At 60.3% G+C, this 26,676-nt stretch overlaps 2 protein-coding genes across 3 annotated transcripts; one reads left to right on the forward strand and one right to left on the reverse strand.

Annotated features, from left to right (window-relative positions):
• Positions 1-4,556: 4,556 nt before the first annotated feature.
• On the reverse strand, positions 4,557-14,620 carry LOC141990526 (actin-related protein 2-B-like). Its single transcript, XM_074957824.1, has 9 exons — positions 14,426-14,620; positions 9,042-9,152; positions 8,640-8,855; positions 7,689-7,761; positions 7,057-7,193; positions 6,165-6,314; positions 5,796-5,941; positions 5,255-5,387; positions 4,557-4,869 (listed from the first exon to the last, which is right to left on the reverse strand). Exons 1-9 carry the CDS (start codon positions 14,471-14,473, stop codon positions 4,699-4,701), a joined length of 1,185 nt encoding a protein of 394 aa, XP_074813925.1. The 5' UTR covers positions 14,474-14,620; the 3' UTR covers positions 4,557-4,698.
• A 2,563-nt stretch (positions 14,621-17,183) lies between these two features.
• Positions 17,184-25,532, forward strand: PELI3 (pellino E3 ubiquitin protein ligase family member 3). 2 transcript variants are annotated; one of them, XM_074959714.1, is made up of 8 exons: positions 17,184-17,338; positions 20,946-21,098; positions 21,862-21,991; positions 22,308-22,409; positions 22,963-23,160; positions 23,827-24,015; positions 24,650-25,149; positions 25,414-25,532. In XM_074959714.1, exons 2-8 carry the CDS (start codon positions 20,947-20,949, stop codon positions 25,505-25,507), a joined length of 1,365 nt encoding a protein of 454 aa, XP_074815815.1. In that variant the 5' UTR covers positions 17,184-17,338; position 20,946; the 3' UTR covers positions 25,508-25,532. The 2 variants fall into 2 exon arrangements, with proteins under 2 accessions (XP_074815815.1, XP_074815816.1); XM_074959715.1 differs by lacking the exon at positions 25,414-25,532 and having other exon boundaries at positions 24,650-25,370.
• Positions 25,533-26,676: the final 1,144 nt, after the last annotated feature.

A 26,676-nucleotide genomic window follows, 5' to 3' on the forward strand; every position in this document is an offset into this window, starting at 1 on the left:
CGGCACGGAGCCCCTGCCCTTCTCTTCCCCTCGGCGGGGAGGGGCAGGATGGGACAGTGCACGCCCCTGCCCTTGTAAGGCAGAGAATTGGTCCCAGGCCCAGGGAGAGGGGGAGACAAACTGGGAGGGGCAGCTGTGGGGATCCTGGACAGCCTGACCCAGAGGATGGAGGCAGGGTATGTGTGTGTGTGAGACCTTCTCTTGCTTGCGGCTGGATGAGAAATGCAGACCCCACTCCTTTCCGAGAGCTGGGATAGATCCCCGGAGTCCTGGCTCCTAGCCCTCCTGCTCTGACCACTAGATACTGCTCCTCTCCTAGAGCTGGGATAGATCCCCAGAGTCCTGTCTCCCAGCCCTCCTGCTCTAACCACTAGACATACCACTCCCCTCCTAGGGCTGGGGCTAGAACCCAGGAGTCCAGACTCCCTGTCACACCACCCTACTTTCCTCTAGTAATTGCTGAAAGAGACAGACAGTGAATCTGCAGAGAATGGGTGTGTACAGTGACCATATGCTGCGGCTCACACTGACACACACATACAAAGACACATGCATATGCACACACAACACACTCACACACACTCTGCATACACTGCTACATCCCCCTCGCCCACCCCAGTCCCAGACCTAGTTCAGCCCTTTGTTCCGGAAACCTGGAGGCTGGAACACTGGGTTGGAATTTGGCTCCTCACTCCCCCCCCCCCCCGCCCCCATGCCCTGCTGGGAGCGGGAAGAGGCTCACCGTGCGTTCCTCCCGCCATCCCCTCCAGGACCTCATGATGCTCAGGACGATTCCCACGGGGAGCTGAGACCCACAACAGGGCGCTGGGCCCAGATTGGGGGAAGTCAGTGTGCACGTGGGTGTGCATGCACAGGAGAGTGAGTGCACACAAAGGTGCGCATTGCATGGGAGGGCAGGAGAGCGTGGGGGGGACGACATAGAGGGACCAGAATTGTTCCTCGCCCTCACTTTCCCACACATGTGTGAGTACCCCCATGTGCAGCTTAGTTTGACGTGCATGCACATGTGCACACTTGTGTGTGCAGGTTGCACACACACAAGCTCTCCTGTGCAAGCTCAGTTTCTTCTGCATTCTAACTGTCCCCTGAAAGCATACCCGCGTGTGCACACACATTCCTGGGCATGCACATCCATCTGTACACACACCCTCCCATGCATACATTTTCCTGGGCATGCACACCCCTGTGCATACATACACTCCTGTTCATGCACGTGTTCCTTACTTCGTCATTCACACACTGGTGTGATCATCATCCCATTGCACACCTGCGCAGACTCACTCACGCATCCTCCCATGCTGCCACACACCCATGCCACCACATTGTCTTAGAGGCTCCCACCCTCACCAATGTGTATGCATAGTTGCACTGCCATGCATGTGCCTGCACACCTGAGGATTTGCACATGTGCATTCACTTGTGGGCACACCCCTGGGCATATTTGCACAGGTGCTTCCCATGCACTCCTACCTGCTCACCCTGTCTACTAAGCCAACTGGCAGTCCCTAGGGGACCCCATTCCTGGGGAGGCCGAGGCCAGCAGTACAGGTTCGCAAGGCTCTGGAGCGCCCCCCCATGGCCAGGCGAGGGGAGACAGGGAAGGGTCCGAGCTCTGCGATCCAGGAATCTCGGGCTGCAGCCCCGACTAGGGGGGGCAGGGATCCCAGCTGTCTCTGCTGTGAACTAGGGGTGTGTGTGTGTGTGTGTGTGCGCGCGTGTTAGGCGGGCTTTGTGGCGGGTGTGTGTTGTACATCTCCGGGGGGGGTTGTGTGTTTCGGTGTGTGTGGTGTGAGCCGAGGGGGAGGGCACAATGGGCCCAGCCGCAGGGGCTGGCGGGGGGAGGGGAGCCGGGGGCGGGGGCTGCAGGTCGGATGGAGGCGCAGCGCGGAAATGCATGGAATTCCTTGCGTGTGGGAACCAGGAGGGGAGAGGGGGGCGGCCGGCCGTGCGGCCTTTCCCCGCTAGGGGGCGCCAGCTCTGCTCTCCTCCAGCCCCCGCTGGGGGCAATGGCTGGCTCAGGGAAGTGGGGAGTGGGACACAGGGCTCCCCCCGCAGGCACACGGGCTCCGATCCAGCGCCCGTTCAGGGCCCCTCCGAGAGGTGAGTTTTCTGTCTCAGCCTGCTCCCTGTTGGGGCAGGAGCCCCCGCCCCATAGGTAGTAAGTAACCACACCCCGTGCCAGCGGCCCCACAGGGATCCCCACGGCGGGGGTGAGGGTACCCCAGGCATACGCTATGGGAGCTCTTCCGCCCCCTTTCCCCTCGTTCTACTCAACGCCCCCCCGGTTTCTGCTTGGTTGTTTTAAGAGACTGCAAGAAACACTGGCTTGTGGCTGATGGAGCTGGGCCCCCCTGGATCTGCTTGGGGCTGGGGGAGACACTGACCCCTAGACCCCGCCAGGTATTCACCCCCCACCCTCCGATCAGACCGATGAACCCATCCCGCCCCGCACCCCCCCCCCCCTTCCGGCTGCAATGGGCCCATTCAGCCGGGTATCCCTGTGGGAAGGGAGGGATGGGGGTCAGGGAGCCAGCCCCTCCCTCGTTTTCATCCCCTTTCTGGAGTCTCTCAGGCGGGGGGGAAGGCTCTGTACTGGGGGGGGGGGGGCTGATTCTGCCCTGGGTCCTGGTTGCAGGCTCGGGTGGGCGGGGAGAGGAGCTCCCCAGTTAAGGGGCCTCTAGGCTGGGATATAGGGATCCTAGCGCAGTGATGTGGGTTGAGCACCACCTGGTGGCAATGGGAGGAACTGAGAGCCAGGGCTCCTGGCTTAGCTCTGAGAGGAGAGTGGTGTCTAACGGTCAGAGCATAGGCGATGCTGGCAAACTTTGCACGCAGTGAGTGACTCGATTTACCCCAGGCCAGGCAGGGAAATGCACGTGTGAATCACTCCCATGTAGTTAGTCTTGAAGACCTGTGCTGCCTCCTGGCAGCCTGGGGCTGACACTGCCCAAGCCCTATGGTCTGTAAGGGCAGGCAGAATTCCTAGTTAGCAACAAGGATTATTCTTGGCATTTGTCCCGATGGCCTTGCCCCCCCAGGACCTCACAGCCCCTGATAGACCCCAGGGACCTGAGCCACAGCGCCAGCTGTGGGGGACAGGACAGGTAATGTTGATATTGGCCCTTTACACAAAGGGCCACAGTGGGGGTTGGGTGAGTATTCCCCACTCCCTTCCCCTAGCTGGGGATAGACCCCAGGAGTCCTTGCTCCCAGCTCCTGTGCTCTAACCAACAGACCCCACCCAGAGCTGGGGATAGACTCCAGGAGTCTATTTACACACATGCCATTCCCACCTTCATCACAGCGGCCCTGTGTGTAGTGCAGGGCTGGGGAGAGCTGAGGTCCCCTGGGCCGGGAAACAATCATGGCGGGCTCAGAGTTCCAGACCTGGACATGGTCTCGTGCCCCACGCCTGGCAGCCCTAGGGACTGTGTCATCACAGCTCCCCCCAGCCCAGAGCATCTCCCGTTACGTGTATGGAGGGAACAGGGGAGCCACCCCAAGGCCTGACTCCTGCCCTTAAGGATGGGAGCAGATCCCCCAGGGAGGCCAGATTCAGCGCTCACGGTTACATGGCTGCTTGGCCCCACTAGGAGCTGGGCTGGGACCCCCCTCCAAGTCAATCCACTCACAGGACACAGAACAGGGACCAGCACCCTTTCCATAGAGGGGAAAGGCCCCATATCTCACTCCCCTGAGCCAGCCTGTGGTTGAACCAGAGCTGGGACATACACTTCTTCTCAGCCCTCCCTCCCCAGCAGAGACAGGAGACAGAGAGACACTAAGAAGCAAAAACAATTTAAAAATCAGGGTAAAAAACCCATTTACAGGTTTCTGTGTGTGCGGGGGTGATTTTCCTCCACCATGTTCAATACAGAGAATGCGTCGCTTGGGAATCCTGCCCCAGGCCCAGCAAACATTCCCCCATGTCTGCACCCCAGCATTGCAGTGTGGAGAGAGGGGGGCATGGAAAGAAGTTCTCCCACCCCACCAATGCAATCAGGCTCCTGCAAAGCTTGTGAATAACCCTTTAAGGCCAGCCATGTGCTTGGGAAAGGGTGGGGCTAGTTGGGGCCCCACCCCAATCCAGTTTGTTGTGTCATTGATCCCTTTATTCCTCCCCTCAAATTTCCTCCCCAACGCCCCCCTTATTTGCTTCCCAAGGGCCAATCCCACAGGGATGGGGGGCCCCAGCTAGCCCCTCCCTCTGGTCCCTACAGCACATTCCCCACGGTGTTAGCCAGACTTGGGGGTGGGGGACTCCCCAGCCTCATTGACCCCTCCCCAGCAGGGGCATCTCCCTGAGATCCAGCCCGAAACAGCCTTGTCTGAACCCCACCCGCTCCTGCCTCTAGCAGGCTGCTGCAGGGGCCCACTTGGCCCCTAGGGGGAAGGGAGACATCACTGATGTGGCCAGGGCAGAGCCCAGGGATTGGGATGGAGAGTGCCCTGGGCCTATGAGAGAGGCACACCCTCCCTCTCCCCACCCCACCCAGACGCAACCCCCTGGCACTATGATTATTCTCCCCCACCCCCAGAAAAAAGGTTCCCAAAAGAAGCCCTGTGATTGGTCAGCCTGCGAGAAAGGCAGAATCAAGGTGATACTGACAGGGAGGAAAGGGTTAATGAAGAGATGGGGCAGCTGAGCTAGTGGGGAGGGGGTGAGACAGGGTGTCCCTATCTCACAGTGACCCCCAGCTTCTCCAGGATGCGGGTCCCCTTTTCCAGGTACTCGGCTCGCTGCAGCCAGAAGGTATCCTTGTCCTTCATGATGTCGGCCAACACGGCACCCCCCAGGAACACCATGTGCTTCCGCCGAGGTGGGTCCTCGATCCGGATCTTGAATTTCTGCAGGGGGAGAGAAGACCATTTATTAAAAACGGGATCCCCAGGATTCAAACCCAGAGCCAGGAGAAGAGGCTCCGCCCCCTCGGCTATGGGACGAGTGGGACTGGTCTCAGTCACAGGGTCAATGGGATCAGGATTTCACCCCTGGATTTTAAGGCCAGAAGGCCTGTTCTGAACCCCTGCATCACCCCTGGGCAAATCCCCCTCACATGGCAGGGGCCTCCTTGGCCCCACACGCAGGTCAGCTGCAATGGATTGTGGGTGGCACTGGGGAGCTGAGCTGGCCTGTCCCACCCAGGGAGGGGACTGTAGGCCCCAGGCCCATTGCAACGGAGCTAGGGTCCAGTGGGGCAGTGCCCATGCACCCCACATGGTGCCCACTCACCGACAGCTTCTCCACGTCGCCCTTGAGCACCCGCTCCAGGTAGAGCTGTTTGATCTCACGCTCCAGCCGAGAGGGCAGGCCCGGGTACATGGTGGAGCCACCTGACAGCACAATGTGCTTGTAGAACTCTGCCCTGGGGAGAGGGATGGAGTGAGACAGACAACACCCCATGGGAGGGGTCCTCGGGGCTCAGCCCCACTGCACCCCTAGGATCCCCACTCGCTCTCCCAACCCCCCAGCTCCCCACTCAACCCCCAAACAACTTCCGCCAGGATCCCCCCAAACAGGCTTACCCCAGTGATTGCCTCCACTCACCTCCCAACACCCTAGGATCTCCCCAGCAACCCCCCTCCAATCGGCCCCCTGGAATCCACCAACAACCTCCCAATCCCCAATAATTCCATCACCTCCCCTACTAGTTCTCACACACACAAAAAATCCCCACCAATGGTCTTGCCTCCTAGGCCTGCAGGCCCCCCCTGCCTGCAGCCCAGTGTCGGGAGAGGGGGCTCCAGGCTCCACCTCCCACCCCCTTGCTCACCTGGTGTCGATATCAGCTGCCTGGATGGTGTTGAAGAGCAGCTCAGCCACACCCACACCCTCCACATTGATGAGGTGGGGCTGGAATAGGGCCTCGGGCGCCTCAAACCGCTCACCCCCCACCTTGATCACACGCCCGTCAGGCAGCTGTGGGGAGCAGAGGGAGAGGCTGTCAGCAACACTGCCTGAGTCTGCAGAGAGCCTGAGCTGATTGCTCCAAGGGGGAGAATCACCCCAGGCATCCTAATGGGGTGTTAACTCCCAGCCCCACTGTGCTAAGGTCCCCACCATCCCAGCAAGGGTCTCTCAATGGGGCAGGAGTGACCCACCCATCCACCAAGCAGAGACACACCCCCAGCCGCTCCCTCACCATGTAGGACTCCACCAGCACTGTGGTCTCCTGAGCCAGCTTCTGCTCCTGCTCAATGTTGTACCCCACATAGCAGAGCTTCTCCTTCATCATCCGCACCGTCTCGAAATCCGCAGAGTGGTTAAAGGCGTAACCCCGCAGCAACAGGAGCTGCCAGGAGGGGGAGACAGAGTCATGGGGGGAACCTGCAGTACCTGCAGCTGCCAGGAGGGGGAGACTATAGTAACAGGAGCTGCTGGGGCCCCTCCCATAGAGGTCCCGCCCCTCCCTCTGGCCTCCTGTGAGGATCTGGGGAAGGAATGGGTATGATCTAGGCACTCCGAGTGGGAGCAGGAACTGGCTGCCTGGCTCCTTCCCACGCGGGATGCTCCCTTCGAGGTGCAGCCTTTCGCCTGCCTGACGCCCTGTTCGCCCCCCCGGTGGGCGGAGAGTCCGAAGGCTGGTGGCAAAGGAGGAGGCTGGACGGTTATAAAGGGGAAGATCTGAGCTCTTGGGAGGTTTGGGCCATTTTCGACAGAGTAGCCTTGAGGCAGGGGCCCTGCCTGAGCCCAGCTGGGTGGAGGCCTCCCCAGGGAAGGGGAGCTAGCGGCAGGCGCTGCAGGCAGGAGGTCGGGGCTGCAGGATCTGAGCTTGCTCTGCTGCGTGGGATGAGGTCAAAGGGCAGCAAGTGAGTCTCGGGGCGGGGTCCAGGTGCGATATCTGCTTCACAGCTGCCGTGGGGCTCCAGGGGGAGCCGAGCTGGACCCAGAAAGCTCACACCTTGGGACAGGGGCTGGATCCATTTAGGTTCCGGGAGGCTTAAGACATCCAGGGACCCTGGGGCGTGAATTCCCCTCACAGCAGTCCGACGGGCGGCTAGCAAATCTATGACGCACCCTCACCCGGCTCTCACCTTGATGAGGTAGCGGGTGATGTCCCGTCCCGCGATGTCCAACCGCCGGGTGAGGTGGGGCAGGGAGAAGCCCTCGTAGACAGGGCAGATGTGGGTCACACCGTCCCCAGAATCCACCACCACCCCAGTCAGCAGGCCTGAAATGGGAGGGGGAGGTTACTGTGCTGAGAGGCAATACGCCCATCTACCCTGGTATCCCACCTCCAAAGGCACCAGGACTGGCCACGTCAGGAAAGGTGACAATGGCCCCTTTGTGGCGAAACAGGAAATAACATGCCCAGAGGGGACGTCTCCCCTGCCCGTCCTCCCAAAGCAGGGCTCCCCTGGTCATTCCCTGCACTTCCCTCCCCAAACCCTGCTCCCCTCTCAGCCTCCAGGACATCCAGTGGCAGTGAGTTCCCCAGGCCAGCGCCCTGGGTGACCGGTTCACTCACCTGCCATACAGCAGGATAGACTTCACCACGGTAACACGTTCCCCTGCATTCCCTCTCCTGCCCCTGACTCTGCCCTCGCCTCTCCTCCCTCCAGACCTCTCGCACCCTCCCCCTCTGGCCCTCCCATACCTCACCTGCTCCGCCCCTTCCATCCCCCTTCAGGCCCCCACCCCCACTCCGGCCCCAGCGCCCCCTCACCCTGGGCGTAGAGAGTCAGCACGGCCTGGATGGCGATATACACGCCTTCGAACTGGTACGTCTCGAACATCACCTGCGGGGAGAGAAAAAACCATGGGCACAGCCCTGCCGCTGCCCTTCAGCCCCAACCTCCTGTCCCTGCTATCCCAGCCCTGGGCTCCCCCCCGGCCCGATGTCCCTCAAGCTCTGCCAGTGCCCCTCAATCCTGTCTCACAGCCGCACCCCCCCCCAGCCCTCCTGGGCTGTGCTGATGCCCCTCAATCCCGCCCCGCAGCCCCCTCCCCGCCGGGCTGTGCTGATGCCCCTCAATCCCGCCCCGCAGCCCCCTCCCCGCCGGGCTGTGCTGATGCCCCTCAATCCCGCCCCGCAGCCCCCTCCCCGCCAGGCTGTGCTGATGCCCCTCAATCCCGCCCCGCAGCCCCCTCCCCGCCGGGCTGTGCTGATGCCCCTCAATCCCGCCCCGCAGCCCCCTCCCCGCCAGGCTGTGCTGATGCCCCTCAGTCCTGCCCCGCAGCCCCCTCCCCGCCGGGCTGTGCTGATGCCCCTCAATCCCGCCCCGCAGCCCCCTCCCCGCCGGGCTGTGCTGATGCCCCTCAATCCCACCCCGCAGCCCCCTCCCCCGCCGGGCTGTGCTGATGCCCCTCAGTCCTGCCCCGCAGCCCCCTCCCCCGCCTGGGCTGTGCTGATGCCCCTCAATCCCGCCCCGCACCCCCTCCCCCGCCGGGCTGTGCTGATGCCCCTCAATCCCGCCCCGCAGCCCCCTCCCCGCCGGGCTGTGCTGATGCCCCTCAGTCCTGCCCCGCAGCCCCCTCCCCGCCGGGCTGTGCTGATGCCCCTCAGTCCTGCCCCGCAGCCCCCTCCCCGCCGGGCTGTGCTGATGCCCCTCAATCCCGCCCCGCACCCCCTCCCCCTCCCGTGCTGATGCCCCTCAGTCCCACAGCCCAGCCTGACCTCGATGATCTTCTCGCGGTTCTTGGTGGGGTTCATGGGGGGCTCGGTGAGCAGGATCTTACAGCTGCGGGGGTCGACGTTGAGTTTCTCGGGCCCGAAGGTGTAGTCCCACAGGTACTTCATGTCGTCCCAGTTGCGCACGATGCCGTTCTCCATGGGGTAGTTCACCTCCAGCATGGAGCGCAGCTCGCTGGCCTCATCCCCTACCATCAGGTCCTGGGGCGGCGGTGGGGAGGGAGGAGATTTGAGACACCAGCACTTTGGCTAAGCCACCACGGGAGGCCAGGGCCCCTCTGCCCCAGATCCCTAAGGAGCCCCTCCCCCCAAGGGAAGGCTCCCCTTCAAAGCCCCCCTCCCCTTACCTGACCCCTGTGGGACATGCCCCCCCTGCCAGAGCCTGACCTTGATCTCGATGTTGCCCACGCGAGCGGTGGAGCGGATGATGGGGCGCCCGACCAGTGCGGGGAAGATGTGCTCAGGGAAGTTGGAGCCGGCAAAGCCGCACTTAACGAACTGGGGAGACAGAGAGAGGGAAATGAACCAGATGACAACCCCTCCGAGTCTCCACCCACCCAGCCACACAGGATCTCCCCAAGCTGGGGGGAGATCTGCCCCATTCCTCCCTCCAGCTGGCTTAGGGGCACCGGGGAGACATGCTGGGGCCACTTGGCTACTCCTGTTACCCTCACAACACCTAGAGGGACCCAGTTACCTTTGTTCTGAGGTGGGGGGGATCCCAGGCTAGCTGGGCCCACCAGGATGATTGGGGGTGAGGAGCAGAAGGATACCAGGCTGGGTGGTCACTGGAAGTATCACCCTTTAAATCCCTACAGAATTTCTCCCCTCAGCCCCAAATCCTCTTGGCCCAGCCCTGAGCCACAGACACCCCTGCCCCGGGGAGGGGAAGGAGCCAAATTGCTGCAAAGAACTGTGTCCAATGCCCCCTGGGCTGGCCTGACCCTCCCTATCTGCACACCAAGCGCTAGCAGGAGGTGCTACATGTATACAGGGTCACAAGCCCCACCTCCCTCCCCAGCCATGGAGGGAAGTAGCCCTGGGCGCAGAGTCTAGAGGAAGTGACACTTCTGCTTTTGTAGACACTCACCACTCCCTCGCTCCCCGCCTCTCCTCTCCACTCCCCCGCCATGGAAAGGGAGAGGCTCCATCGGTACCCTCATGCAGGGAGATGTGGACACCCTGCTATTAGGAATATTAGGGTAGTGCCTAGAGGCCCTGTAAAGCAGCGGTTCTCAACCAGGGGTCCAGGGCCCCCTGGGGGGCCGTGAGCAGGTTTCAGGGGGTCTGCCAAGCAGAGCCAGCATTAGACTCGCTAGGGCCCAGGGCAAAAAGCCGAAGCCCTGCTGCATGGGACTGCAGCCTGGGGCCCCGAGCCCCACCACCTGGGGCGGAAGCCAAAATCTGAGCAACTTAGTTTCATGGTGCCCCCTGTGGAGTGGAGCCCCAGGCAATTGCCCTGCTTGCTACCCCTTAATGCCAGCCCTGCAGAAAGCCAGTTGTTGTGGTCCAGGAGCGCCGTGGAGCTTTTATAGCATGTCGGGGGGCCTCCGAAAGAAACATGTTGAGAACCCCTGCTGTAACGGACTAAGATAATATCCCTTTAAATAGTGTGTGAGTCCTTTAGGGGTGCTCACCGTGTTCTATGCTTTAGAAGTCAGAGCAGCAGTATGAGAGCAGGGCCCCCATTATGCCAGGCACTACCCAGACATACAGTGAGAGACAGTCCCTGCCCCGAAGAGCTCCATCTGAACAGACAAGGGGTGGGAGGGGAAACTGAGGCCCAATGACAGGAAAGGTCCCACCCAAGGTCACACAGGAAGATGGTGGCATAGCTACAAGTCCCAGTCCCACCCCCACTCAACCATGCTGCTTAATTTTGTTCCTATCTGTGGATGACCTCATTACCCATCGCAGTGCCCTGCCACCTCTCCAAGCCTGGCCTCCTGAACACCCAATGACAGCGAGCTCTGCAAGTTAATTAAGAGTTTGTGTAAAAGTACTGGGCCTGATCCTCTCACCTGCTCCCAGGGGATTGGGCCCATTACTCCCCCTGAGCAGTGTAAGTTTCACCCAAGGCTCCTTGGCTCCCAGATTAGGCAAGAGTGTCCCCCTAGGCCTTCCTCACTCCCATTAACCTGTGGAACCCTCTGCCACTGGACACAGCTTGCAGGTTAATTCTGTCTCGCGTTGAACAGCAGGCCCGGGCAATCATAGCAAAAGCACTGGCAGACTGGCCCTGCCTGCTGTGGGAGAGTGAACCCTGCAGCGAGCAAGCGGATGTGGAGAAAGAGGAAATGCAAGAGCTGAGCCTGCTTCTGCTAGCACAACACATGCACTCACCCCAGCAGAGAGGCACCCGCAGACCCAGCCTGCTGGAGACAGGCACATCCCCTCTGGCTCTATCGCTCCTAGCAGCACCCTGCATTTCTGGGCAATCTCCCCTTCTTCTGCCTACAGACTCCACGAGGCCAAAGCCTCTAGAGCAACAGCCCTTAAAGAGAAATCTCATTTCTGATTCCTTTTACAGGAACTTTCCTGGCGTCCCCCCTGCAAAGCGGGTTTTGCTTCATGTTTCATTTACAAATTACCTTCCGCTTTGGCATAATGCAGGCCTGTGTCCCCTTTAACCCCCAACTCAGCAAGTGTGGGCGGGGCTGCCATCGTGCCAGGCACTGCACAGACCCTGACCAAGATCAGGGCCCTATTGTGCCAGGCGCTGCACAGAGCCCCCTCCCCCCTGGCTGAATTGGGACCCCTTGCGTTGGGTGCTGCACGGAGCTGAGATCGGGGCCCTGGTGAGAACAGCCAGGTTGTAGACACTTCCGACTGACGCTTGGATAGATCCAGCGAGCAGTGCCAGAGTTCCCTGCCAAACACACAGCATAGCTGCTAACCTGCAGAACTCACATGGCAATTGCCAGACTGGCTCAGAGCCAAGGCCCCTTTCGCCCAGAATACTGTCTCTGACAGTGACCACTGCCTGTGGAATTGGTCAGTGGAAGGTGTAAGACTCCTGCAGTAGGCAATGGGGAATAATCCTCCACACATTAGTCTCCCCCTGCTCTCTCACTAACGGGTAGAGATTGGCTCAACCCCTGGAGCTTGAGGTTTCATCCCCCTGCCAGGATTTGTGTCAGCGTCAACAATTCCAACTCTGCAGATTCTGCTTCTCCACAAAAATGAGCAATCCCTTCTTGGACTTTGCTGAGTTTTCAGCCTCAACAATGACAGGTTTCAGAGTAGCAGCCGTGTTAGTCTGTATTCGCAAAAAGAAAAGGAGTACTTGTGGCACCTTAGAGACTAACCAATTTATTTGAGCATAAGCTTTCGTGAGCTACAGCTCACTTCATCGGTTGCATCCGATGAAGTGAGCTGTAGCTCACGAAAGCTTATGGTGCCACAAGTACTCCTTTTCTTTTAGCCTCAACAATGTCCTGTGGCAGTAAGTCCCACAGGCTAAATGCATCTTGCGTGAACCAGCATTGCCTTCTCTCAGCCTTGACCTCATGGCAAAGCTCACCAATGAAGCAGGTTAAAAAGAGTTTGTCGCTTGGAAATATTGAAGAAAAGACTCTTACAATGTTCGCTTTAATGTATATCACACACTGAGGCTTCTTTACAGATAGAGGAGTGCCTGTGGAAGTGGGGGTCTGCCCCAGAGAGGTGATGAAAGGGTTAATGTGGGCCTGAGAGCCCAATTAACACAGCTGGCTGCACCTGGAAGGTGGGCCAGGCCTCAGTGAAGATGAAGCTCAGCTGGGGAGGAGCTGGATGGAGCTATAAAAAGAGAAAGGGGGGGTGGACTAAAAGAAGGGGGAAAAAGCATCCTGGTGAGGGGAAGGGGAGAGAAGAGCAAGCCCTAAGTAGCATGGTAAGGCTCTGATTGCAGGTAGGGGTGCCTGGAAGGCACCAGATTGAAGCAAGCTCCTTTGCCTGACCTGACCCGACCCAAGGGTAGGGCCCAGATCTCTGGGAGAAACCCTGGGAGCTTGTTACACAACCCAGAGGGAAGCTGGGGATGAGGCCTGAAGAAAGGACAGAGACCAGGGAGACACTGACAAAACATCTGATGGCACAGAGCTTGGCTGCGTGTGCTAGGGGCCCTAGACTGAACCCAGCATAGAGGGTAGGCTGGACCCTCCCCCAACCAGCCCCTGGGAGAGGTAGTGTGAGGCCTCTGAGAAGGGTGACTGAAAGAGAGGCTGGTGTGAAGGGCTGTAGGGATCACAGGGCCTGGAGTTGAGTACCAAAGATCCAGTGTAAGGGGGGGGACTACTGTTAGTTTAGCTTCTGGTAGCCAAAAGGGTAGAAGCGAGGTGTGAGCCAGCTGAGTGGTGAGAAGAGGAACTCCACCACGGTTGGTGTGACCAAGGGCAGGGGAAGTAGTGAGGAAACAGCTGTTACCCCTCCATTCTCCACAAGGGAGAGCATGAGGGTGAGCCCACTCTTCTACAGGACTGGAAGGGAGCTCCTTGGCTAGCAAGTTATCACTGCCCCCCCCCCGAGCATCCATCTCGGGGGGGGGGGGTTTGCCCCCCACTGCTGGGGGAGGCTGTTCCAGATCCTCCTGCCTCTGAGGGGCACAACCCTCCTTCTCACTTCTAGCCTCAGCTGATCCCTGGCCAGTTTAACCCCATTTGTTCTTGTGTCCACTTAAACTTCAATAGCTCTTCTCCCTCAGGGGTTCTCCCCCATGTATTTAGAGGGAGCAACCAGATCCCTTCTCTGGCTAGGCTGAAGAAACTCCGCTCTTCCAGGCTCCTCCCCTAAGATTGGCTCTCCATTCCTTTGATCAGCCTAGGAGCCAGCTTCTCTGTTGAAGGGGGTGACCAGAACTGCACCCAGCATTCCTGATGTGCTCTTACCACTGCCTTGTCTAATAGTCTTCATGCTCCCCCGCTCTCTAATGGAGGTGCCTTACTTATACTGGATATATAAAGTTCCCCCTACACAACACAATTCAGCAGAGGGGATGAGTCAGGGTGGGGTGACAGCTGAGATTCCTGGGTTCTATTCTTGGCTCTGCCACTGAGCTGCTGTGTGACCTCCAGCAAGTCCCTTCTCCAGCCTCAGTTTCTCTTCCCACCCTTTGTCTATTTAGATGGCGAGCTCTGCAAGGCAAGGACTGTCTCTCACTGGGTGGCTGGGCAGCACTGGGCACAAGGGGGCTCTAAGCTCGCTCAATGGGTCTGGCACGACAAGGGCCCTTGACTTGAGGCTGGGAGTAGAGCTTCCACCGTAATGCAAAGCAGAAACAGAAATGGACTTTTCTCAGAATGGAAAAATGGCTCCGGTGCCAGCGGCCGAGGCTGCCCCTGGGCCTCCCCGGGCTGCCCCGCTCTCTGCAGGGAGCTGGGCCCCGTGTATGAGCCAGGGCAAGCAGGAAGCGCCGACGCTGGAGGAGTCGCTGGGCCCCTTCCCCACCCAGGCCAGCGGAACTGCCGGCCAAGCCGGAACAGCGGCAGCCACCGCCCGCACAGTTACCCCGCCTGCTCCTCCACCTGCCTCACTGGCGAGCGGGAACCCAGCACCGCACCCCGGGGAGCGGGGCGAGGCTCTTCCGGCGGCTGCAGAACCCTTTAAGCCGACTGCTTCTTGCCGGGGCCAGTGGGAAGGCCCGATCCGCCCTGCTCCTCCCGGGGCCCGATCCCCCCGGACCCCGCTGAAACCACCGCGCTGGCGGCGAGGCTGGGCCGGGTCTCGGTCCCGAGCCCCGGCTCGCCGCCGCCCCTGCGCAGGGGTGGGGCCGGCCGGGGCTGCACACTCACCCCCGTGCCATTGTCGCACACCACCACCCTGCGGCCCTGGCTGTCCATGGGGGCTCCGCCTCTCGCTGCCCTGCGCCGTCTGAGCCACGGAACCCCGGCCCCAGCCCAGTGACCCGGCTCCCAGCGCAGGAAACCAGCCCCGCTGATGTAACGTCCTGGGCTGGGACCGCGTCGGGGGCGTGGTGCGCCTGTGGGCCACGTGCTGCTGCCCCCTGCTGGGCAGAATCCGGAAAGGGGGTGGGGCGGGGGGTCCCCGCTGCCTCTGCCCCCGCGGGAAAAGCTGCCTTCGGTCATCGCCTTGCTGGTCGGGCAGGGGCGGGCAAACTTTTTGGCCTGAGGGCCGCATCGGGTTTCTGAATTGTATGGAGGGCCGGTTAGGGGAGACTGCCTCCCCAAACAGCCAGGCGTGGCCCGGTCCCCGCCCCCTATCCGACCCCCCCCCCCCGCTTCTCGCCCCCTGACGGCCCCATAAGGACCCCTGCCCCATCCACACACCCCCTGCTCTTGGGCCCCTGACCGCCCCCGGAGCCCCATCCAACCCTCCCTCTCCTTCCTGACTGCCCCCCCTGCCCCATCCAACCACCCCTTCTCCTTGACAGTCCCCGGACCCCCTAACTGCCCGCCACCACCCCATCCAACCCTCCCTCTCCTTCCTGACTGCCTCCCTGGGACCCCCGCCCCCATTCAACCCCCCTGTTCCCCGCCCTCTGACCGCCCCAACCCCTATCCACACCCCGACCACCCCCCAAGCCGCCCTGCCCTCTATCCAGCCCCCGCTCCCTGCCCCCTTACCGCACAGCACAGAGCACCAGGTCAGGCCGGGCCGCCCAGAGCATTGCAAGGTGAGGTGAGGCTGTGGGGGAGGGGGGACAGCAGGTGAGGGGCCAGGGACTAGCCTCCCGGGCCAGGAACTCAGGGGCCGGGCAGAACGGTCCCGTGGGCCAGATGTGGCCCACGGGCGTAGTTCGCCAACCTCTGTGTTAGAGCCACACACACAGCAAGAGTCTGGGGACAGCTGGCAGGTCATGACAGGGGTCTGTGTCTTGGGGCACAGTGGGCATCACTGGGTCAAGGGGGGAGAGGTCATACTGTCTGGATTGCCCCCATTACTGCAGGGGCTCAGCACCTCTCTAGTCCCCCTTCCCCACAGGAGGCAGGGCAGCGCTGTGATCCCTACTGTAGAGGCCTGGCCCATGTCAGCTGGCTTGGATTAATGGGGCTCTGGTTGCAGGGCTGTAGAATTGCTGTGTAAACATTCAGGTTTGGGCTGGAGCCCAAGCTCTGGGACCCCAGGAGGGGGGAGGCTCCCCTGGCTCCAGCTGGAGCCAGAATGTCTGCACGGCAAGTTTAGGGCCCTGCAGCCTGTGGGAGTCTACTTGCTGTGTAGACATCCCCTCGGTGCTCTGGATTCCTAGCGGTTAAGGCCAGAAGGGACCATAGATCATCCAGCCTGATCTCCTCTCTAGCACAGGCCTGACTGTCTCACCCCATTCCCCCTCAATTGAGCCCCAAGACTTTAGTTAAACCAAAGCATTTCAGTCTCCAGAGACTGACTTGTTGTGAGCCCCAGGCAGAGAACGGGGGAGGGGCCCCCAATGCCCGCGGGTCCTGCAGTGGCAAGGAATTGCTGAGGTGAGCTGTGCCCAGGGGATCCCAGTAGGCGACCCACGCCCCATGCTGCAGGGTGTGTGTGTGTGTGAAAACCCCCTAAGGTCCCTGCCAATCTGACCTGGGGGAAATTCCTTCCCAGCCCGGTGATCAGCTGGACCCTGAGCATCTGGGCAGCAGGCACTAGCCTGGCAGCTAGAGGAAAGATTCTGTGAACAGGCTCAGAGCCCAGCACCCACCTTTCCTCACCCTCCTTCTGGTGTCCAGTCTCCAGCTGTGGCCGAGCCCTGATGCTTCAGAGGAAGATGGGGGGAGGAGGGGAACCAACCATTCAACCAACCCAGAATAGATCTGGCCCATTGTGCATCAGCCAGAAAAGTGACTTGGCCAAGGGAACACCAGGGGAAGCTGGTGGGGAAGGGAAGTGAACCCAGGCTTGTCCCCTGGCCCCTGAACCAGCCTTCACCGTCCTCCTCCTAATGGACAAAGAAGGATACAGGAGGCCAAGGAAATTTGGAGGCACAATCAAGAGTTTGCAGAGGCCACTGGCCCCTCAATGTGTCCCCAAGCCCCAGAGTGGAGATAGGGCAGAAACCCAGCTCGAAGTTGGAGGGGAGTTCCTAGTGTGTGGGGGAGGGTCCATCTCCCCCTCTCCCCCCATGAGCATCACTGCTCATCAGGTAGGGGGGACCAACGCACAGACTCTCCTGCCCCCCAACCCAGTGGAAGCGCCCTGCCCCCACTCCAGCTCTGCTTCCCCCCATCCAGCTCCGATCAGCTCAGTCCCCTAATTCAGCTTCAGTCCCCTCAATACAGCTCCACCCCCCCCAGCTTCCCTCCTCCCAATCAGCTCAGCCCCCCAATCCAACTCTAATCCAGCTTCAGTGCCCCCATCCAGCTCTGCTTCCCCCCGATCAGCTCAGCCCCCCGCTCCGGCTCCGATCCCCCCCGCCCCCCCCCCAGTTCTAGCCTTTTCCATCCCTTCTCGCACCTGCATAGTCATAAAAGCGCCTCGCCCCATCCCCCCCACGAGTGACGCAGCGGCTGCGGGCAGGGGGTGCACGCGTGGCTGGGGGGATCCCTGCCTGCGATGGGGTGGGGGGGAGGCGCGGGCAGGGCAGGGAGGGGCGGGGGTGGCCGTGGTGGTCTCGGGGCCGCCCCCGCTCACACCCCGCCCCGGGGGGAGGGCAGTTCCGCTCCAGCACTGCCGGCGGAGACAGCAGCAATGCGGGGCTATTCATCCTGGCCGCGCGACGCAGGCGGCTGCTGAGCCAGGCTGCGGGGGAGCTGGGGCCGCGCCGAGGGGTAAGCGGCGGGTCGGGGCTGCTGGGGATTACGTGGGGGGAGACAGAAGCAGAGGGGCGGCTGGAGATGGGAACCTCAGTGTCAGCCAGGGGCATCTCCTCTGTCCTTCCCTCCGCAGCTTTGCAACCATCCCTCCCTCCCCAGTCCTGTAACCATCCCTCCTTCCACAGCCTGTAACCATCCCTCTCTCCCTCCCCAGCCGGTAACAATCCCTCCCTCCACAGCCTTGTAACCATCCCTCCCTCCCCAGTCCTGTAACCATCCCTCTATCCCTCCTTCCCGAGCCCTGTAACCATCCCTCCCTCCACAGCCCTGTAACCATCCCTACATCCCTCCCTCCCCAGCCCTGTAACCATCCCTACATCCCTCCCTCCCCAGCCTGTAACCATCCCTCCGTCCACAGCCCTGTAACCATCCCTCCGTCCACAGTCCTGTAACCCTCCCTCTAACCCTCCCTCCACAGCCTGTAACCATCCATCTATCCCTCCCTCCCCAGTCCTGTAACCATCCCTCCCTCCACAGCCTGTAACAATCCCTCCCTCCACAGCCCTGTAACCATCCCTCCATCCACAGCCCTATAAGCATCCCTACATCCTGCCCTCCCCAGCCCTGTAACCATCCCTCCCTCCCCAGCCATCCATCTATCTATCTATCTATCTATCTATCCCCATACACTCCATCTGTTTTTCTTTCTCCTTGAGATCTGATTGCACCATCAGTTCCCCTCCTTGTCTCACTCACACACGGGTTTGTTGTCTGCTCTGGAGGAAAGGGGGTTGTTTCTTTTGCACAATGTTGTGTTAGATCCAAACTAAAGGGTCAGATAGGGACACCTCCACAGCTTACACCCCTTCCCGCCTCCCAGCAGTCCCCAGTCACTGAATCCCCAGCCCCTGATCCCCGCCCACCCCATCTCACCCCTGACACACACACCCATCTGTGACTTGGGGACCAAAATCCTCTCTGCGCACCCACACCGGGGCTGCTGTCTGTGTCTGGCTGGAGGAGGTGCGGGGATCACCTGGCTCCCAGGCAATTGCTGCCAGCCCCTGCAGCAGCCACCGCCCCCTCGCTGTCTGTGTGTGTTTGGGGAGCTGGCTGTGTTGCTGCGGGGTGGTGCCTGGGAGGGGAGCCCCTTGCTCTCTTCCATGTGGGTTGTGTTGGTGGGAAGGGAAGTGCCTGTTCACTCCACTCCTGTGTGTGCTGGGAGGGAGTTGTGGTGGCATTGTGTTGGAAGGGGATTCCCTGCCATTTGTATCTGTTTGGGAGTTGTGTTGGGTGGGAGGGCAGCCCTTGCCCCCTTTGTGTGTGTGTGTGTGTTGGGAGGGGGTGGTGTGGGGGGTGGGTGGGAAGGAGAGCCCCTGCCCTGCCAGTTTGTGTTTGGGGAAAGAGGGTTGTGTTGTCCTTGTGCATGTGTGGGAAGCCCCTTGCAGCCCGGTGTGTGTGTTGGGATAGGGTTGTGTTGTTGTTGAGTTAGAATGTCTCTTGATGTGATGACACCAGGAATTGTTGTGTTATGTTGTTTTGGTGAGGGTTGTTTGGCTTCTTGCTTTTCAAAGGGGTGGGGCGAAGGATGTTTATCCTGCGTGTGTGTGTGTGTGTGTGTGTGTGTGTAAGGGATGGGTATGTGTGGTGTTGGGGTGGTGTTGCGAAGTGTGTCTATGTCTGCTGTTTCAGGTGTATGGTGTCAGGGGTATGCGTCTGCGTCATTTCAGGTGTGTCTGTGTGTGGTGATGGGGTGTCTGTGCATGGTGATGGAGTGTCTGTGTGTGATGCTGAGAGTGTCTGTGGGGTGACGGGGGTGTCTGTGTGTCATGTCAGGTGTGTGTGTGGATGGTTGATGTTACAGTTGGGATATCAGCAAACAGACGTTTCCTTCCCCCATACAGATATGTACAGACTGAAGAAACCAGCCTGTAAATTCTCGCCTTCCCTCCCAGCCAGTGGGCCTCTCCTGTCCCTGGGCTGGGTGGGATGATGGTTGGGAGGCACTGCATTGTGGTACCCGATGAGTCCCCCAGCTACCCACATCTCAGGGAACCCCACAGACCAGCGATCCCTCCTGCGTCCTATGCTGCTCTGGGAGGATGGGAAAACTGGCTATCCTTGTCCCTTCCCCAGGTTCCCCTGCCTGGCTTATGCTTCACTGCCTGGCACAGCTGGCCTTGTGTGGCATGGATCCCATTGCAGGGGAAGGCCGGAGGGCCAGCATCTGGGGGCTGCACGGGCCTCTGCAGATGGGCAACCCATGGCAATCCATAGGGCCAACTCAGAGCAGGGCGGGTTTTGCCTTCAGGATCAGCTGGTGAGGGGGAATAGGCTGTGGGGTCTTTCCCTTCTAGGGGGCTGGCTCTGACCCTGCCTGAGTGAGGGGGGACCGACTGAAGGAAAAGTGTTTTCCTGGTAACAAGAGGGGCATTAAAGATCTAAAATGTCACTGTGGTGACAGGGATTCCAGTTCAGGAATGTTGCCATGGAAACAATAGGGTTGTTATGGTCTGGAGCGTCACCATGGTGACAAGTGGATGTCAGAAATCAGGGGTGTTCCCATGGTAACATTGGGTTGGGAGAGCTCAGGAGTGTTGCCATGGTGACAAGAGGTTAAGTGTTAGGGGCATTGTCATGGCAATGTCAGGGTGGTGAGCTGGGCCCAGTGATGGAGAAGGGCAGAGTCCTGGGCTGCCCAGCTTTCTGTGTTCCTGTTGGACATAGGGGAGGTGGGAGGAGAAAGGGGTGGGAAGGTTAACACTTTACCTGCCATGTGGCTGGGACCCACTTCCTCCTCCTCCCCCCCAACCCCCCAGACACACACCATCCACCCATCCAAATACAGTGGATAATCAGCTGAACATGAGCTCCCAGTGCAACGCTGTGTTCAAAAGAGCTAAGGTGATCCTGGGGTGTGTAAACAGGGCAGTGTGAAATAGGAGAAGGGAGGTTCTGTTACCTCCGGGTGTGGTGCTGGTGCGGCTGCTGCTGGAATCCTGCGTCCAGTTCTGGTGCCCACAATGCAAGAGGGATGCTGATAAATTGGAGAGGGCTCAGAGAAGAGCCACCAGAAGGAATAAAGGGCTGGAAAACATGCCTCGTAGTGAGCGGCTCCAGAAGCTGAATCTGTTTCGCTTAACAAAGAGAAGGTTAAGGAGTGACTTGACCCCAGTCTAGAAGTACCTAGGTGGGGAACAGCAATGTGATAATAGAGAGCTCTTCAGCCTAGCAGCCAAAAATCTAACAAGAACCAAGGGCTGGAAGTTGAAGCTAGACAAATTCAGAAATAAAGTGCAGATTTTTAACAGGTTTCAGAGTAACAGCCGTCTTAGTCTGTATTCCCAAAAAGAAAAGGAGTACTTGTGGCACCTTAGAGACTAACCAATTTATTTGAGCATAAGCTTTCGTGAGCTACAGCTCACTTCATCGGATGCATCCGATGGTGCCACAAGTACTCCTTTTCTTTTTGCAGATTTTTAACAGTGAAGGTAATTAACAATTGGAACAGCAATTAGATGGGGGTAGAGGGGGATGGATGAACAGAAGGATAGATAGAGAGGTAGGATCTAAGCCCCGGTTTGCATTAATTTCCCCTTCACCCTCTCTTCTCTTTTTGTAGGATGGTGCTGGAGGGCAGCCCCGAGGCCGTCAGCTCCCAGTCTCTGGACCTGCGGCGATCCTGCCCCAAGGGCTCCCGGATCTTCCCCTCTGCTGGAGAGGGCTCCCTGCTGAACAAAGAGGCTGTGAAGTATGGAGAGCTCATTGTGCTGGGGTGAGTGGGGACTAGGGACGAGGTCTGAGGGGGGGAGCCCTGGGGATATGCAGGTTGGTTTGTTAGTCTAGAGTCTCTAGGAGCATTGGGGCTGTGAAGGCCAGCTTGTTGAAGCATGTCCAGGGTGCTCGGTGTGCACACTGGTTTGTTATTGTAGGGTCTCTTGGGGATGCTGGGGCTGGTTTATTAGGGAGGGATGAGGCGAACAAGAGCCCTCCCTGGTAACACAGATCCAGCTGCAGTGGGCACCTTGCCTGGACAGGACTCAGGATACCTGAGTTCTATTCCCAGGTCTGCCACTGACCTTCGGCAAGTCCCATCCCCTTTTGGAGCCTCAGTTTCCCTCCCACTCCTTGGCTATTCAGACTGTGAGCTCTTTGGGGCAGAGACTCTCCCTCACCGTGTCTGTGCAACACCCAGCTCCATGTGTGCTTGGTGATGCTGGGACTGCTGCCTTCCTTAGAAGCACTGTTTAACCCTTTGTATGCTGCTAAGGTGCCAGCCGGGGAGTAGGCAGGGCTGGGCTCCCAGACCCATTCCCGACTATCCCAGAATTCTTTGCTCATTGGTGTTGCTGTGCTGGCCCCAGGGGAGGGATTCGGCACTGCCATGACACCTGGTTTTTCTTGCTTGTGTTGCCATCCTGAGCCCAGAGTCGAGTGTCTGGCAGGGTTGGGGCTGGGCCTTGTGCTGGCTCAGGAGGGGAGGGTGGTGCTGGGGGGGAACAGTGTCTGTATGGGACTAACCTCCCCCCACCCCACAGATACAATGGCTCCCTGGCCAGTGGGGACAAGGGCCGACGCCGCAGCCGCATCGCACTCTTCAAGAGGCCAAAGGCCAATGGGGTGAAGCCGGACGTGATACATCACATCTCCACCCCCCTTGTGTCCAAGGTGAGCCATGCCCCTGCAACCACTGCCCCATGGCCATGGCTTCCAGCAGGCTCCCAGGCAGTGCTGCTGCCTGCTTTGACCACCAAGGGGAGATACGGCATAAAGACACAGCACTGGGGGGCACCAGCTCTGATCCGGCCCCAGGGCGGGGAGTACTGGCTGCCTCGGGGGTGGGAGGGAGGGAGAGAAGGAATGCGATACGGGCCCTTTCCCCTCTAGGGGGCGCCAGATCTGATCTGGCTTGTGGGGACAGGGAGTGGGGTATGGGGGTGGTGCTGGGGCCATCTGGCTCAGGTCATGCTCTCTGCTCTCCCAGGCACTCAGTAACAAGGGCCAGCACAGCATCTCCTACACGCTGTCCCGCAGCCACTCGGTGATTGTGGAATATACGCATGACTGTGATACCGACATGTTCCAGGTACCGCACCGCAGCTACCCACAATGCACTGTGGATTCCACCCCCCCCCCCCGACACACAATGGCCAGTTGCCCATGACATCTTAGCTCAGCCACTGCCCCTTCCACCACTGCTTGACCCAGGCTAGGGTCAGGGTGCCCCCTTGTGGCAACAGCAGGCAGTACAGGCTGGGGGTCAAGGCTTGGCTAGAGCCTCCCCTTTGTGCCCATCAGAGCCCTTGTCTGGCCCTTTTGAGCCAGACACTGACTCTATGGATCCCATTTTGCCTCCATGAAGCCTCCATCTGCAGTTCTCACTCACATCCTGTCCTAGACTGTTGGCCATTATTGCTGTGCAGCCCCCATGCCCCACCCCAGAGGTGGCTGCATCTCAGTGTGGGTGAGGGATCTCTGTATAAACAGCCCCCACACCCTACTCCAGAGGTGTCTGCATGTCAGTATTGCCTGAGGGATCCCTGTATAAACAGCCCCCACATCCCACCCCAGAAGGAAGCTGCCTCTCAGCTTGGAGGGGGCAGGAGGAAGCTGGTCACTCAGAACTAGTGTCTGTACAGATTGGCCGCTCCACGGAGAACATGATTGACTTTGTGGTGACGGACACGGCGCCTGGGGGCAGCTGCGCCAGTGAGGGGCAGTCGGCCCAAAGCACCATCTCCCGCTATGCCTGCCGCATCATTTGTGAGCGCAGCCCTCCCTACACCGCCCGGATCTACGCCGCAGGCTTCGACTCCTCGCGCAACATCTTCCTTGGAGTGAGTGAGTCCTGACAGTGCCGAGAGGGGACCTCCCCTCTCAGGGGCGCTGGCTGCAATCCGGTCCCAGGCCAGGGGCACTGCCTGGCTCAAGGGTCAGGGAATGGGACACAGGGCCTTTCCCTCTAGGTCGTGCTTCAATCCAACCCCAGGGCAGCTGGTCCTTGGGACACTTGTTCAGGGAAGCAGGTGCCTGAGGTCCCTGCCCTCAGTGGTTGTGAACCCAAAGGGAATCCTGGAGGGGGAGCAGGAGCCATGGGTCATCACTGGGCAGGGTTCTGGTACAGGCTGGTGCCCTGTGGCTGAGGGATCTGGGGATCTTCTCCTGGGTGTGATGGGAGTCCAAGCATGGGGGACAGCAAGGTTCAAGCCCTGGGGAATGAACTGTAAGGGGCACCTTTGCCCTGGATCACTGGGAATAATGCAGGGGGTTGGGACCCATGGTTACAGGGTGACTGGGCCCTGGTGAAGGTACTGGGAGCCTCTGGGTCCTGGAGGGTGCTGGGTGCATGTGTTGGGCATGGAGGAGGATGGGGCAGATGTCCCCCTTGGGGAGGGAACAAGGAGCTGGGTCCAGATGCAGGGATTCAGGGGAGGAGCTGTAAGGAGCCCTCCCCCACCCCCCGCCCATGCATTGCCATGACCCCTGACTGCTCTCATTGGCAGGAGAGGGCAGCCAAGTGGAGGACGCCGGACGGGCTGATGGATGGGTTGACGACCAATGGGGTGCTGGTGATGCACCCCACAGGGGGCTTCAGTGAGGACTCGGCACCTGGCGTGTGGCGTGAAATCTCTGTGTGTGGGAATGTGTATGCCCTGCGCGACAGTCGTTCCGCGCAGCAGCGGGGCAAACTGGTACGTGGGGCCCACGTCATCCCTCCTGAGTTCCCCCATTCCCTGCACTGCCCCAGGGAGCGCCAACCTGTACCGTGGCAAGCTGGTACGTGGGGCCCCAATACCCTCCTGGGGGGCCCTGTTCACTGCCATAGGAGGGCTCCTGCTCCACCCCTCCAGGGGGTTCCTCCTGCCCAGGGGGTGCCCCCACACCCAGCTAGGGGGTTACAGGGACATGACTATAGATCTGGCAGCGGGGAGGCCTAGCCCCCATGGTGGTCATAGGGGGAACCTCCCCCCCTGCCAATCCAGAAAGGACTCAGTGCCCAGAGGGGTGCCCCGGTTTGGAACAAACCCCCAACCCTTTGGCCTGGTGCTCTTGCCCTCTCAGGAGCAACCCTCCCAGCCCCATGTGTCATGCCCCCTGGTCCCTAGCCTGAGCCCTCTCCCCCACACACTCCCAGTCTGGTGATCCTTCCCCCAACGCCCCTCCAACTTAACCCCCCCACACCTGTCTGGAGCACATATCTCCCTCCCTTAGTCCGTCCTCTCCAGCCTGACTTCCCCCTTTCCCCTCCCCAGCCCCAACCCCCCTCCCTTGGAACTGATGCTCTGACATGCCCGGCTCCCCGCCTCCGACTCCCATGTCCTGCAGGTGCAGACCGAGTCCAACGTGCTGCAGGACGGCTCGCTCATCGACCTGTGCGGGGCCACGCTGCTGTGGCGGACCACAGCGGGGCTGCTGCTGACACCCACCCTCAAGCAGCTGGAGGCGCTGCGCCAGGAGACGAATGCCGCCCGCCCCCAGTGCCCTGTGGGCTTCAACACGCTGGCCTTCCCCAGCCTGGCCCAGCGCGGCGTGGTGGACAAACAGCAGCCCTGGGTCTACGTCAACTGCGGCCACGTCCACGGCTACCACAACTGGGGCTTCCGCAAGGAGAAGGGGGGGCTGGAGCGGGAGTGCCCCATGTGCCGCCGAGCCGGACCCTACGTGCCGCTCTGGCTGGGCTGCGAGGCTGGGTTGTACCTGGACACAGGCCGGCCCACCCACGCCTTCTGCCCCTGCGGCCACGTCTGTTCCCAGAAGACTGTGCAGTACTGGGCCCAGATCCCGCTGCCCCACGGCACCCATGCCTTCCATGCCGCCTGCCCCTTCTGTGGCACCTGGCTCACAGGCGAGCGGGGATTTGTGCGCCTTATCTTCCAGGGCCCCATGGACTGAGCCCGGGGACTCAGCAGGGGGACATGGACTGAGCAGATGGGGTGGGGCAGGGCCCGGGGACTCAGCAGGGGCGGGGCCCATGGACTGAGCCTGGGGTACCTGGCAGGGGCCGTGGACTGAATGGGGGGCCAGGCAGGAGTGTAAATGGAGGAGGAGCCTGTGGCCGAAGCGTGCGTTTGCGTGTGGTGGGGTGAAGCCTGTGGCCTGAGCGGGGGGATATGGCATGGCTCTGTGGACAGAGTGGTAGGTGGGGCAGGAGCGCGGGGGTGCCCATGGACTGAGTGTGAGTGACCAATAAAACAGCAAAAAACCTGGGGGGGAAGCTATCTACAAAGACTAAACTGGGGCGTGTCCGTGTGTCTGTTACTGCCTGCCCCCAGATGGACATATGGACCCAACTGCCCTTTCTTGCTGTGCAGGTTCCCGTCTCCCCCCCATCCAGCCCAGTATCCATCCCAGCCCCAGCATGGGCCAGGGTGTGCCCCCTGCAGGCTGTTATCCCAGCCAATGCCCCCTGCTGCAGGAAGTCCCACAGGTGAGGAGAAATGGGGGCAGTGACTGGCGCCAGGAACAGGTGCCCCAGCTCCTCAGGGTCCCTAAGTCTAGTGCCCAAGGGTCCTGAGACACAGGCTGGGGCAGCAGTGTCAGCCCAGCTCCTGCTAGCGAACGTGGCTCACGTGGGCAGCCCACTAGATGCAGCTGTCCTAGCAAGGACCCAGGAGTCCTGGAGGAAACCAGCTGGCCGGGTGCTCCCTGCAGGACATGGGCTGAGGACTAAGGCAGCCCTGGGTGTATAACCAGTGGGGAGAGGGAGGTCCCCTCTGCATACTGCAGTGAGGAGACTGCACCCAGTTGTGGGTCATGGCGGGTCAGAGAGGAGCCATGAGAACAAGGCCAGTCTGGACACCCCAAGACTCGGGAGTCCCTTGGAAGAGCTCCTCTGAAGGAGGATCCCAAAGGGGCTCAATCCCAGTCACTCTGCCCCTCCCCTTCTGGGAGCAGCGGGTTCCTCCATCCTGCAGACAAAGGCTGAGCCAGACTCCAGGGCCGGGAGCTGACGCTGGTCACATTTGGCCTGGAACGGAGGGGCGGAGGGGGAAGAGCTGACTCTCCATCACTTGGGGGCTGGGGGGCATTGCCAGGCTGGGTGATGCAGGGGTCAGAGCAGTTGCTTCTGGCCTTGAAATCTATAGAGCGGGAGATATGGAATAAGAGGTTCTTGGAGACAACTGACTCCTGCTGTCACTGGTGTGACCCACGTGAACCCTGTGTGTGGCTCTCCGGCTCCTCCTAGTGGTCAGAGCCATCAAGAAGTGAGCTAAAAAGAAAAGGAGTACTTGTGGCACCTTAGAGACTAACCAGTTTATTTGAGCATGAGCTTTCGTGAGCTACAGCTCACTTCATCGGATGCATAGCATATTGTGGAGACTGCAGAAGACATTATATACACACAGAGACCA

The sequence above is a fragment of the Natator depressus genome, chromosome 7 (assembly GCF_965152275.1).
Source record: "Natator depressus isolate rNatDep1 chromosome 7, rNatDep2.hap1, whole genome shotgun sequence".
NCBI classification, from domain to species: Eukaryota; Metazoa; Chordata; order Testudines; family Cheloniidae; genus Natator; species Natator depressus.